Here is a 14,494-nt window from a genome sequence, read left to right on the forward strand (position 1 = left end):
GATTTGTTTGTAGAATTTGATAAGCTTATTCTAAAACATATAGGAGTACAAGGGCAGATATCCAAGTCATTTTTTTAAGAACAACAACAAAGTAAGAGGACTGTGCTACCAGATAACAAGACTTACTATAAAGCTATTATAATTAACCTACTGTGATATTAGCACATGGGTCAACAAACAGACCAAGCCAACAGAGAGCCCAGAAACAGACTCACACATAATGCCTGGCACAAAGTAGGTGCTTGATGAGTGTCTGCAATGAATGAAGACAGATATTTAAGGCCAGGTGTGGTGGCTCAGGCCTGTAATCCTAGCACTCCAGAGGCACTGAGGGAGGATCTCCTGAGGTCAGGACTTCAAGACCAGCCTGAGCAAGAGCGAGACCTCTCTACCAAAAACAGAAAAAACAAAAAAAACCAGCCAGGCATGGTGACAGGTGCCTGTAGTCCTAGCTACTCAAGAGGCTGAGGCAGGAGGATGGCTTGAGTCCAGGAGTTTGAGGTTGCAGTGAGCCATGATGATGTCACTGCACTTACCCAGGGCGTGGGAGTGAGACTCTGTTCTCAAAAAAAAAAAAAAAAAAAAAAAAAAAGGAAATTGAACCACCCTACTCACTTCCCCACTTAAAAAAAAAAAGAAAAAAAAAAAGTGGCACTCGGGAGACTGAGGAGAGAGGATCGCTTGAGCCCAGGAGTTCAAGACGAGCCTGGGCAACATACCAAGAAGTCTTCTCTTAAGGAAAAAAAAAAAAAGTAGCGCTCAGATCAGCAGGGAAAGAACAGACTTTTCAATAAATCAGCTGTGATAATATAGGAAAAAAATTTCAGTAGATTTCTACTTCAAACCGTATCAAAAAACAAAATCAACTCTAGATACAGTAAAGACCCATCTGTGAAAGGCAAATCTATAAAGCTTTTTAAAGATAACACAGGTGAATACCTTCAAAGTTGAGAAAGATTTAAGACACAAAAAATACTTATAAAGGAAACAATAAATATACTACATAAAAATTAAGAACTCTGTTCATTAAAGATACGTTATAGTTAAAAGACAAAACCAGAACAAAAGATATTTACAGCAATATACTGACATTGGTCTATCTATACCAGAATACCAGAAAATATAAAAGAACTACTACAGGTACAAATTGGGAGAAAAAGCCCAACAACCCAAGAGGAAAATGGGCAAAAGAAATGAAATGACACTTCTTCACTGCAGAGGAAATATAAATAGATAACATATATAAGGAGACATGTTCAATTTCATTGGTCATTAGCAAAATGCACATCAAAATCACAATCAGATATTGTTTTATGCCTATTAATTGGCAAACTTTTTTTAGAGATGAGGTCTGGCTATGTTGCCCAGGCTAGTTCAAACCCTGGACTCAAGGGATCCTTCTGCCTCAGCCTTCCAAGTAGCTGGGACTACAGGTGCACACCACAGTGCCCAGCTCTTGATTGGCAAAATTTTATTTTTTTAAATTGTTTAAAATTTTTATAAAAGCCAGTCAAATTTAGCAATGGGGTTGTATACCAACTTTAGTGACACTAATGTTAACAAGTTCTGATAACCCGCTACTATTGGACCAGCCTTGATTGGAAAAATTTGGAAGTCTAATTCCAAGTATAGGAGAGGATGTGACTCACGGTATCTTATGTTGCCAGTGGGAGTATAAATTAATTGAACCACACTGAAAAGCAATTTGGCATTAATATTCATATACCCTACAATCCAGCAGTTCCACTCCTAGAGATACAGCCAAAAGAAATTCTTGCACATGTGCACTAAGAGACATATACAAGAATGTTCATTGTAACACTGTTTCCAATATTAAAAAACTAGATACAAATTAGGATCATAGAAGAATGGATAAATTACAGTATACTGACATGATAGAATATTATTCAGCAGAGAAAAATGAAAGAACTATAGCTGTATGCAAGGTGGATAGATTTACTGTTACTGTATGATAAAAGCAAGTCCCAGAAGACTACACACAGTATGTTACCTTTTCTGTAAAGTTCAAAAACAAATGAATACACACACAAACAAACATTTTTTTAAAGCATCAGAATGATAAAAAGAAAATTTAGAAGAGTGATTGGGTTGTAGAAATATAAATGTTCATTGCATTATTAAAATATTTAAGTAAACAAATAAAAATTTCTTAAAGACCAGGCATGAACAATGATGCTCACCAGCCAAAGGATAATCATTTAGCCAATTCTGTGTATCTGCAGTCTAATCAAAAAAAAAAAAGATGACCAAATAGAAAAATGGGCAAAAGGCTTGAATAAGAATTTCAGTAGGGAAATAAAAATTAAAACAATAGTAAGATACCATTTCAAATCTACCTAAATTGGCAAAAAAAATTAAATCTGACAAAATCAAGTATTGGCAAGTACTTAGAGCAACCACAATTCTACATTGCTGGTAACTGGAAACTATTTTGGCTTTATCTAATACAGGTGAATAAGTGCATGCATCCTGACCCAGCAATTCTACTCTTAGTATATCCTCTAGTGAAAACTCTAGCATATGTGCATCAAGAGACATGCTCAAGACTGTTCATAGCAGCAATATTTGTAATAGCCAAAACTCAGAAACAAATCAAATGCCCTCCAATAATAAAATAGACAAATTGGCGTATATTATTTCAATGAAATACAGTAAAAATAAATACAGCTACATGAATCAACATGCATGACTCTCAGGAACATATTTAGCAAAAACACAAAGTAACATAATAAGTGGCTCCATTTACATAACATTCAAACATGTAAAACTAAAACATGCATTGCTGAAGAATACATACAGGTAAAATTATTTAAAAGAGAAAGGAAATAATAAACCTCAAATTCAAGGCAGAGGTTAACTCTGGGGGAGAAGATAGGATTAGCAAAGGGCATACAAGGGCTTTAGCAGTACTGGAAATGTTCTTATTCTTAAAAATAAGTGGTATTAATTGAATTATGATTCTTTATACTTTACATACACTCTATAAAAATTCTTTCCTGTCTACTCAATATTTAATAAAAACATTTTTAAAAAAGAACAGAAAGCAATGAATAAAAAGCCCAGAAATATACAAAATTAGCATCCAAGGCAAAGAAGAGAGCAGGAGTCTTGATTATTTAAATAGGAAGGTGTCTAGATGTAAAGTGAGGATGTAGATTCTGGGAGAGACTAACCAGAGGTGTGGAGACAGGATTCTGGGAGGGACCAGAGGGTGAAATTATGTGAAAAAGACCTCGACTAGCCTCCTTCATATATACAGATAGAGGTAATACAGCAACTTCTACGAGCAGTCTAAAGAGCTTCTTTCAGGAATTACTCCTCAAAAGCCATCAATTTCAGGACAGATACTAAAATGGATACATGTGCTTTGAGAAAGGGATGCTAAGATCACAGCCCAGAGAAAGTAAAAGATAGGAGAGATGAATGCAGAGAAGTACTGTTTGGAGAACAAGACCACCAAAGATTCATACTCAGTAGAGAGGCAGAGCCAGAGGAGAAAAACGAACACATTAGAAAGAACAAGGTCTAGAGATTTGGGAAGGAGACATTATACTAGAGTTTTGCTTTAAGAATTTACACTAGTACCACCACACAGATGAAGTCCTTTCCAATAAGGTGGTATTATCTCCTATGACAGCCACTTTTGGTTACCTCTTCAAGAGCCATTCTCTCCCTTCTTTCTTGGTAACAAATCCCAATTTAGTTGGGTGTTAATGTACCAAGCCCTAAGGATAGAATCATGATTAGTCTAAGCCAGTTCTGGTAATCCTATCCCCCTTCACTGGTGAATGGTCTGAGGATAGTCAATGACCCAATGATATGTAAAGGGATGTCTACTGGGAAACATCTGGTGTGGGTTTTTCTCTTTAAGAAAAAGGGGTGGGGGAATCCTGGCGAGAGGATTACTTGGGCCCAGGAGTTCAAGGCTGCAGGGAGCTATGATCATGCCACTGCACTCCAGCCTAGGCAACAAAGCAAGATCCTGTCTCTCAAAAAAAAAAAAAAAAAAGAGGCTGGGCGCAGTGGCTCACGCCTGTAATCCTAGCACTCTGGGAGGCCGAGGCGGGAGGATTGCTTGAGCTCAGGAGTTCGAGACCAGCCTGAGCAAGAGCAAGACCCCATCTCTACTAAAAATAGAAACAAATTAGCTGGACAGCTAAAAATACATATAGAAAAAAAATTAGCCGGGCATGGTGGCACATGCCTGTAGTCCCAGCTACTCGGGAGGCTGAGGCAGAAGGATTGCTTGAGCCCAGGAGTTTGAGGTTGCTGTGAGCTAGGCTGACGCCACAACACTCTAGCTGGACACACTCTAGCCTGGGCAACAGAGCAAAACTCTGTCTCAAAAAAAAAAAAAAAAAAAAAAAGGAGGTGGGGGTGACGAGGGGGTCAGAGAAGCTAGTCTGCTCTTCAGAATCCCTGGAAACCTCTGCTGCCCTATATGTTTTCCACTCCCAACTGCCCTTCACGCCTGAAAAAGCTGCGTAGTCCCAAGATCTTTATACTCCTCTGTCTACTTCCCCTCCTTGCTTCCCCAACTGCCTCCAGAGACATGAAGAGGCCATCTGGGACAAAAGACTCATCTCCTTTTAGTCTCTGGAACAGTGAGAAGGAGTGCGGTTCCATCGTGTAATGGAGAGCACTCTGGACTCTGGAATGGTGAGAAGGATACTGCTGTTGCTAGGTTACTCAAGCTGTAGGCACAGACTTTACCAACAGACTCTTATGCCATAAGGCACATGCGCCCCCCAGCCCCTCTTTATTTTCTCATTTGGACTCTTACAACAGCCTCTTAACTGGCCTCACTGCTTCTAAAACGTATGCCTGTTCCTATCTCTCTTTCATGTAAAATCCTTCCCTTGTTTCTCCTCACTGCCTCCAAAAGGGGTTAAAACTGGAAACTGTGGCACCAAATTTGGTCTACAAATGTATCGATGTGTTTTGTTAGTACACACATTTAAAAAAAATAAAAACAAAAACCTTGGGCCAATATTTTAAACCAGGGGATATTTTATATGATAATCTGGATTTCCAGTTTTTCTTTAAAAACTGAAAGATCAGACAAAAATCACCTGGAGCTAAGTCTAGAGTTTAGACAGAGTCTATACTCTCTAGTAACTAGAGACTTGGCATCTAATTCAACACAGTCCCAAATCACTCTTTTAGGCACAGAATTTTTTTTTCTTTTTTTTTTTTTACGGACAGAGTCTGCTACCCCAGCCAGAATGCAATGGTACGATCACAGCTCACTGCAAACTTGAACTCCTGGGCTCAAGCGATCCTCTTGCCTTGGCCTCCCAAAGTAAGAGGTATGAGCCACTGTGCCTGGCCAGCACTGGATTTTTGACCCTGGCCCATCAGAGATGTTTAGTACAGCACATGCAACCCTTGCTGATCTCTACAGCTAAATCTCCCTCCACTCACACCTGTGAACTTTACACTATAACAATACCTGTATGCTAAACTACTTATATTTTCCCTAAACACCATATTGTTCTTACCTCTGCCTTTTTACATATGTCCCTCCTTTGGCCTAGAATGCCAGTCCCCTCCTGACCTCCAGGTTAAATCTATTCAATTTTTAAAACCCTGCTAAGATATCACCTCTAGGGGCCAGGTACGGTGGCTCATGTCTATAATCCTAGCACTCTGGGAGGCCAAGGTGGGAGGATAGCTTGAACTCAGGACTGTACTCTCTACCCAGGGTGACACAATGAGATTCTGTCTCAAAAAAAAACAAAAAAAGATATCACCTCTAGGAACCATTCCAAGGCTCCCTTCATCCTTCACTCTTCATTATCTCTGCAACTTATACATTTTTTGTTTGTTTGTTTTGAGACAGGGTCTCGCTCTGTTTCCCAGGTTAGTGTTGAGTGGCATCATCATAGCTCACTGCAACCTCAAACTCTTGGGCTCAAGCAATCCTCTTGCCTCAGCCTCCTGAGTAGCTGGGACTACAGGTGTATACCACCACACTCAACTAATTTTTCTATTTTTTGTAGAGACAGGGTCTTGCTCTTGCTCAGGCTGGTCTCAAACTCCTGGCCTCAAGCAATCCTCCGGCCTCAACCTCCCAAAGTGCTAGGATTACAAGTGTGAGCCACCTTGCCTAGCCTTGTACATTTTTTAACTGTTAAATGTACGTGTGTAGTATAATTTATTTGTTTACATGTGGGTCTCCAGCACTAGAGTGAACACCTTAAAAACAGAATCCTTGTCATTTATTGTGCCTGCTCTATAACAGCCACTCAACACATTTGATGAATGAGTGAATGAGTATTTGAGAAAATGAGATAATGAATGGCATATGGGGAACCAGAAGTGAAGAGGTGAGGGAGCAGTAGCACTCCCAGTAACTCACATAGATTTCCATTTTTCGGTAGAGACCATAGTTAAGCAGCAAATTGTGAGTCATGCGGATTCGGTGAGGCTTCATTGGGTGGCCTTGTCCATAATAGTAATTCCCAACATCCCCTGAAGAAGAAAGAGTGACAGCTTCAGTGACACAGTTAGACATACACTCCCAGGAGAACCCAGACATTTTTATAACAAACTACCAGCAAACTCTTTCTGGTTCATTTCTAGCTTCCAAGATTCTTTCCCACCTTAAGGAAGGGTAATTCCAAAAGAAAAAATCAAAAAGCAGGGGACCCTGGTGAGGTCAGCATTTAAGGTCAGTCTAGCCCACTTTCTTCTCTTGGAACCCACAGGCACCAGATAGTACGAGGGGTTCATTCCAAAGCTACTGAGGAACAACAGCCAGGGAGATGACTCATCTCACTATATCTTCAAGGAATTCCCTCCCACAACAGAAAAATTACCATCACTACTCACAATTATTATAAGCTACAGTTTACCTCTTACATATTGTGACACTTATGGTGTCAAAGCACATTCCCTTCATTTTCTTACTGGATCCTCATGATAACGCTGTAAAATGGCTAGGACAGGGAGTATTACTCCCATTTTATAGATAAGAAAACTAAACCCTTATCATGGCTTGCTTCATCTATAGCAATGGCCTTCTAATTGGTCCCTCTGCCTTCAATTCAAACTACTTGCCACACTGTCACCAGAGTTATTTTTCTAATCTACAACTCTGTTAACATTACTCTTCTGCTCAAAAACTCTTTATGCTTCTCCATCCCCCACAGCAATAACTACAACTTGAGTCCAGGAGTTCAAGACCAGCCTGGACAACACAGGGAGACCTCGTTAAAAAAAATAATAAATTCAGTAGCCTGGCTTTCAAGGATTTTCTTAATCTGCCTAACTAGCTTCATCTCCTACTACCTACCACCACCACCCTCGCCTACACCCACAGTGCATACATGCACCCACAGTACATACATGCACACACATGCACATACACACACACTTACTCTCTTTGCTCCAGACAGGAGTAGCCAAACTATGGCCCTTGAGCCAAATACAACTGGCTGTTTTTATAAATAAAATTTTACTGGAACACAATCATGCCCATTAGTTTATATATTCTCTATGGCTCTTTTCACACTAAGTGACAGAGCTGAATAGTTAAGTAGCTGCCAGAGACCTACCCATATGGCAAAATAAAGCCTAAAATATTTACTATTTAGCCGTTTATAGAAAAAAATCTGCCAACTCATGCTCTAGACACACCAGATTATCAGCATCCTGAACATGGCATTCACGTTCACACCAAAGTATCCTTTGTGCAGACTGCTCCTTTGACCTGGAATGTCCCTCTTCTCTTATGATCCTCATACTCCAAAGCCCAGCTCAAGCTCCAAACCCTTTCTTGATAAGAATAAATGGTCTTTTCCTCTAAGTGTAATTTGTATGTAGCACTTCATGTATTTCGTTTTGGTGGGGTTTTTTGTTGTTGTTGTTGTTGTTTTGTTTTTTGAGACAGAGTCTCACTCTATCACCTGGGCTAGAGTGCCGTGGCATCAGCCTAGTTCACAGCAACCTCAAACTCCTGGGCTCAAGCGATCCTCCTGCCTCAGCCTCCCAAGTAGCTGGATACTGCAAAACTTCTGAATGGTGGAGCCAAATCTGAGTCCCAAGCTAGTGACCTCACTGCAAAACTAACAGTTTCTCAAGTAATAAGTCTATTCCCTTCTCTAAAGACTGTGAATGTCAAGACCATAAAACTGTGCAGAATAATAAGGCTACAAAATCATAGGTTCCAAGCTCAAACAAGTCCTCATCACTGCTCAATAATCATTCCCAATTTATTCCCCTAGCGGCCCTTTCACAACAGCTATTTAAGCAGCCTGAACAAGAGGTAGAGCCTGTCTCTAATAGAAGTAGAAAAATTAGCTGGTGTCATGGTTTGCACCTGTAGTCCCAGTTAAGGCAAGAGGATCACTAGAGCCCAGGAGTGTGAGGTTGCACTGAGCTATGATGATGCCACTGCACTCTACACAGGGCGACAGAGTGAGACACTGTCTCAAAAAAAAAAAAAAAAAAAAAAAATTTCCTGTCTTCAAGATTCCTACTCTACCAACTGTCCTCCCTCACCCTCAGGAAAAGAAAAATTCTCTTTCCTCATCTTGAGAACTCCCTCAACTCTCTCCCCATCATCTCCCCTTCAAAATTACCTACATTTGAACTTTTCCTTACCATTTACGCTCTTGTCACAAAGGAACTTCTTGAAGACTAGTGTCCCTACCTGGTCTCTGGTTTCCATCTCACCTGGTCTCCTCAGGAACCTCCATCACTACTAGTTCCTTTCCTATATCTTCAACCTCTCCCTCTCTTCTGGCTTTTTTCCCTAAGATTTGAATATACTCAACTCTTAGCCACTACATCTCCCTTTTATCAATAATCCTCTCTCCCTACCTCACAAAAGCTTCCCCTTAAAACAGCTCAACCTGATGTCTTCTTTTCACCTATCCATTCATTTCTGAATCTACTGCAATCTAGCTTCTGCCCCAACTGCTGCCAACACCTGCCCAATCTCGCCCTCCTTTGGCTTCTATAATATTATGTAACCCAACACTTCCTGGTTCACTTATGGCCCCTCCCCTCTGTATCTTTATTAATTTAATCAACAAGTGTTTATTGAGAGCCTACTATGGCCGGGTGCAGTGGCTCATGCCTGTAATCTTAGCACTCTGGGATGCCAAGGTGGTCGGATCACTTGAGCTCAGGAGTTCGAGACCAGCCTGAGCAAGAGTATGACCCTGTCTCTACTAAAAATAGAAAAAATTAGTTGGGCATGGTGGCTCGCACCTATGGTCCCAGCAACTCAGGAGGCTGAGGCAGGAGGATTGCTTGAGCCCAGGAGTTTGAGTTTGCTGTGAGCTAGGCTGACACCATGGCACTGTAGCCCGGGGTGACAAAGCCAGACTCTGTTTCAAAAACAAAAGAGAGCCTACTATGAGCTAGACACTGTTTGGGGGGTTAGGGATACAGAGGTAGTCAAAGCATGGCCCCTTTTCCTGAGCAGTTTACTTGTCTGCAAGAAATATGACCAAGAAAATGCGCATTTCCAATACATAGTGACAAATGCTACGACAGGAGAGTACACAGAATGAGGGGCACTAGACTTTTCCTCAGTCCACTTCCTTAGAATTCTACCCTGGATCCTTTTCTCTTTTCACCTATACAACTTTCTTGGGTGATTGCACCCTCTATAACTAAATTTACTATAACTAAAACTATCTGGGCCAGGCGTGGTAGCTCACGCCTGTAATCCCAGCACTTTTCAAGGCCGAGGCAGGAGGATCACTTGAGGCCAGGAGTTCAAGACCGGCCTGAGCAACATAGTAAGGGCCCATCTCTAAAACTACTAACTGTACGCTGACTCTTATAGTGTGAATGTGTCCCCCAAAATTCATGTGTTGGAAACTTAATCTCCAGTGCCAACAGTGTTGGGAGGTGGAGCCTTTTGGGAGGTGTTTGGGTCATGAGGGCTCCACCCTCATGAACAAGATTAACACCCTTATAAAAGGGCTTGACAGAGGAAGTTCATCCCTATTTGTGTTTCTGCCAAGTGAGGACACAGGGTTCAAGGCACCATCTTGTAAGCAGAGGTCAGAACTTCACCAGATACCAAATACTGGTGGCCTTGATCTTCCCAACCTCCAAAACTGTGAGAAATAAATTTGTTTTTGTTTTTGTTTTTTAAATATAAAGCATCTCACTCTGTTTCCCAGGCTGGAGTGCAGTGGCACAACCATAGTTCACTGCAACCTCAAACTCCTGGGCTCAAGCAATCCTCCTGCTTCAGCCTCCCAAGTTGCTGGGACTACATACCACCATGAACTGATAATTTTTTAAATTTTTAAAAAATTTTTTGTAGAGGCTGGGCACAGTGGCTACTGCACCCAGCCATAAATTTCTGTTCTTTATAAATTACCCAGTCTGTAGCATTTCTGTTCTCATAGCACAAAATGGACTAAGGCACTAATGACTATTAAAAATCTCTATTTCGTCACCTCTGTCTTCTACTACTGGCTGCCTCTACTTGGATGTCCCCTAGATACCTCAATAATTATTTCTAAAAAAACAAAAAACAAAAAAAATGCCAAAGTCATCAACTGACATGGGCTTCCCCAAACATCCACCACAAATTGCCCACACCAGAAAGTTGGGATCCATGCTTTCTTGGTTACCTTATATTTATGAACTTAATTTCTGTCTCAGAGTGCTATTTCTAAGATATAAACCTGATGATGTCACTATCCTGCATAAAACTGTAATGATTCACAAGTGCCCTCAGAATAAAGTCCAACTTCCTTGGGACAGCATGCCCAGCTTATTTACTTCTCCAGCCGCATCATTTGCAACTCTCCCCTCACCCCTGCTCCGCACCTTCTACACTAGGCTCCCAAATCTATCCGTCAGCCATACTGTAAAAATGCCTGCTGGTTTTTCAAAGCTGCTGTCCTGTCTCTTGCCTCTGAGCTTGCTGCTATCTTTGCCTTCCCTGTGCCTGGCTAAGAACTCCTGTTCTTCAGGTCTTGGGCTGTCCCTTCCTGACCCAACTCCTCAGGCTGGGTTGGGTGCCTCTTCTCTGTGCTCCCCTAACACTCGGAGCTCTCCTTCACCCCAGCACTGTCACAGGAGAGTACTTCTGTCCTTGTCTGTCTGCCCCTCTAGACCGTGAGCTGAGGATAGGAAGGGGGACTTGATAATCTGCACGGCCCCAGCATCTCAACACTCCTTAGAACAGAGTAAGCTGCTCAAGAGATCTTGTGGACCGAAAAGTCTGTTTTAGCAGGTTGCATCCTTCCCCTTCCAATCCCAGGCGCCCCATGTCGCAGCAGCCACTGCAGGCCCTGCTCAGAGACTGGGGGAGGGGAAGCGGGTGACCAGTCCTGCAGGACTCTCACCAAAATAAGATGTGGAAGGAACGGACAGTGAAAGAGCTTTGTGTTCTCTGCAAGAAAATACATCTTTGCAGCCGTCTCCATCAGATTCTGCCTCCTCGCTCAGACACAGCCTCCCCTCCAGGAGTCCCATGCAAACTCTCCACATTAGACTTCTGCGGAATCTCCCACCAAGGTTGCCTCAGGCTCCCCCCACACGATCCCCTCTCGGCCTCAGCCCCGACCTCCTTTTCCCGCAGCCTCCTCCCTCAGCCTCAACCTCCTCCTCTCAGCCTCCTTCCTCAGCCTCCCTCTCCCCGCGGCCTCGGCTTCCAACGCCTCAGCTCCCCGCAGCCTCCCCTCTCCGCGCTCCAGCCCCGGCCCGGCCCGGCCCCGCCCCCGCCGCGAGGACGGTGCTCACCGTCGTAGTAGTAACAGACTTTCCTCCTGGTGCCCTGCGTCTGCGCCATCTTGCTCGCCTCCCGTCCCTCCCGTCAGTCGGTCCGTCCGCCCGCCCGCCCGCGGCTCCGCTCAGCGTCCGACCCAGGGGGGAGAGGGCGGGTCTCCAGCCCGCTCCGCCCGTCCCCTCCCGGGCTCACCTATAGCCGCGCAGCCCGGGCACCGCTCCAGCCAATCAGCTTGCGCAGGGCCGGGCCCGGAACTCGGCAGGGGGCAAGGGCAGCCCGGAGAGGCCGCCTAGGGCCCCCTGGGCCTGTACCAAGGTCCGCCACGGAGGGGTGGGGGAGCAGCCCGGGGACCGTACCATCAGTCCCGGGGGAGGAAAGCAGCTCCGTGAACTTCACAGTCCCATTTCGCTGTTGGTAGCGTGCTGGGAGGTCAGAGGCCAACTTTCTGATTTTACAGAGAATAAACCGAGGCCTACAGCGGGAAAGTGACTTGCACAAGGTCACTCAGTTAATAAAGGGGCTGAACTTGGGTTGGAATGCAGGGTCTGGGCCGGGCGCGGTGGCTCACGCCTGTAATCCTAGCACTCTGGGAGGCCGAGGCGGATGGATCGCTCCAGGTCAGGAGTTCGAGACCAGCCTGAGCAAGAGCGAGTCCCCCGTCTCTACTAAAAATAGAAAGAAATTATGTGGACAACTAAAAATATATATATAGAAAAAATTAGCCGGGCATGGTGGCCATGCCTGTAGTCCCAGCTACTGGGGAGGCTGAGGCAGTAGGATCGCTTAACCAGGAGTTTGAGGTTGCTGTGAGCTAGGCTGATGCCACGGCACTCACTCTAGCCCGGACAACAGAGCGAGACTCTGTCTCAAAAAAAAAAGGAATGCAGGGTCTCAGGGGGAGAAACTGACAGGAAAGGGAAAGAAAACTAATGTGCGTGGAGCGTCCCTGGTGGGCTTTTAATCCCCATTTTAAAGATAAGGATAAAGAAGTTCAGACCTTTGTGAATTGCTCAAAGTTACACAACTAGTAATTTTGAATGCCTGCTATGCACCAGAGGCACTGGAACAAAGTGGCGAGACTCAGGCTTTCTGACTCGAAAGCCTCTCTCCCTGATGAAGTCACCCGGGATGACCAAGGAATCTTTTTAAACAGGAGGAAACGGATTATCCCATTAAAGGAGGACAGGGTTTCTCAACCTGGAAGCTAATAGCATTTTGGGCTGGATAGTTCTTTGTTGTACGAGCTTGTCCTGTACATTGACGAATGTTTAGCAGCATCTTTGGCCTCTACCCATTAGATGCCAGTAGCAACCCCACCCCCGTTGTTACAACCAAAATTGTTTTCAGACATTGCCAAGTGTGGGGGGGTGGTTAGAGGGGGTGTAGAATCACCCCCACTCTCCTCTTGAGAACCACTGCACTAGATCATCAATCATCAACTGGTTATTATGGAAAACTGAAAACGGGCATGGTGGTTCACACATGTAATCCCAGAGCTTTGGGAGGCTGAAGCGGGAGGATCTGTTGAGGCTAGGAGTTCAAGGCCAGCCTGGGCAACCCCATTTCTTAAAAAAATTTTTTTTTAATTAGCTGGGCATAGTGATATGTGCCTGTAGTCCCAGCGGCTGCGGAGTCTGAGGTGGGAGGATCTCTTGAGGAACTGGAGGTTACAGTGAGCTATGATTGTGCCACCGTATTCCCGCCTAGGCAACAGAGGGAGACCCTGTTGCTACAGAAAAAAGAAAGAAAGCAAGCTGAAACATGGAAAAGTGCTGCGCTGGGCTGTTAAAATGACAACTAGGAAACAATATTAGTATTTAATGAGTACTTACTATGTGCCAAGCATTGTGTTAAGTTAGCTATTTACATGTGGTCCTACACTCAATAAGATACATTTTCTGCCTCTTTAAAGAGATATTTGGAGACTTGTGTTCCTCAGTTGGGAACTACATTTGGACCATTAATTATAAGGTAACAGAAGAGTTAAGACCAGGTGGTCCTATTATCGAAAGAGCAAAGGGGCCATAGAACAAATCCTATTCCCAGTTCTGTGCTGCTGCTTCCCAGCTAGCCTTGGGTGAGTTTAAACGCTTAACCTTTCTGGGCTACCATTTCCCTTTTTGTGAAATGAGGAGAAGAACACAAATTACCAACTCTGGCTGCACACGGTGTCCAAAAGTGGAGGAGGGTGGAGATCAGATGACATCATGGGTGTGGCAGCAGGTCAGGCAGGTGATGTAAATGAATGGATTTATATTATGACTCAGATGCTCTTTGCATATTGTTAAAATTAGATTATTTTTCACTTTCATAAAGAAATATGACTTTCCCTCATTTTTCATCAAACACACTGCCATCTTCAGGTATCTTTAATTGTCTGACTTTTTAATGGAAATGTGGGTGCAGAAAAACTATTTCCTCTTTGTTATAAGAACAGAGCAAGCTTGATGATCTATAGCTACTGACAGTCACCTTTGTTGTCTAAGGGAACTCTGACAAAGGGAGAGTCCATGCCCCACCTGAAGCAGGTAGCCACTGCTCAGCTCCCAGAGCACAGGTAAAGTCAACATGTCCAAATTTTCCTATTTTTTAAGAGAAGGCAGAAATCTGAGTCTTATACAAAAAGTTTTATGCAAAATCTCTCCAGTTTTATAAATTGGCTAACTCAGTCTATTTTTAAGACAGTAGTAAGAGCCATCCTTTTAAAATCTAAGCCAGATCCACGGTGGCTCATGCCTGTAATCCTAGCACTCTGGGAGGATGAAG

At 43.5% G+C, this 14,494-nt stretch overlaps 1 protein-coding gene across 1 annotated transcript in view; it reads right to left on the bottom strand.

The window, feature by feature from the left end:
* The window catches only part of HDAC1 (histone deacetylase 1), a 31,939-nt gene extending 20,056 nt beyond the window's left edge, over window positions 1-11,883 (bottom strand). Inside the window, exons 1-2 of the mRNA XM_045548392.1 lie at window positions 11,743-11,883; window positions 6,383-6,495 (exon numbers count right to left, since the gene is read on the bottom strand). Of these exons, the coding sequence (XP_045404348.1) occupies window positions 6,383-6,495; window positions 11,743-11,791 (162 nt within the window). The 5' untranslated portion in view covers window positions 11,792-11,883. The remainder of the gene's footprint in view (window positions 1-6,382; window positions 6,496-11,742) is intronic.
* Window positions 11,884-14,494: the final 2,611 nt, after the last annotated feature.

The sequence above is a fragment of the Lemur catta genome, chromosome 3, assembly GCF_020740605.2.
Source record: "Lemur catta isolate mLemCat1 chromosome 3, mLemCat1.pri, whole genome shotgun sequence".
Classification (NCBI taxonomy): Eukaryota; Metazoa; Chordata; class Mammalia; order Primates; family Lemuridae; genus Lemur; species Lemur catta.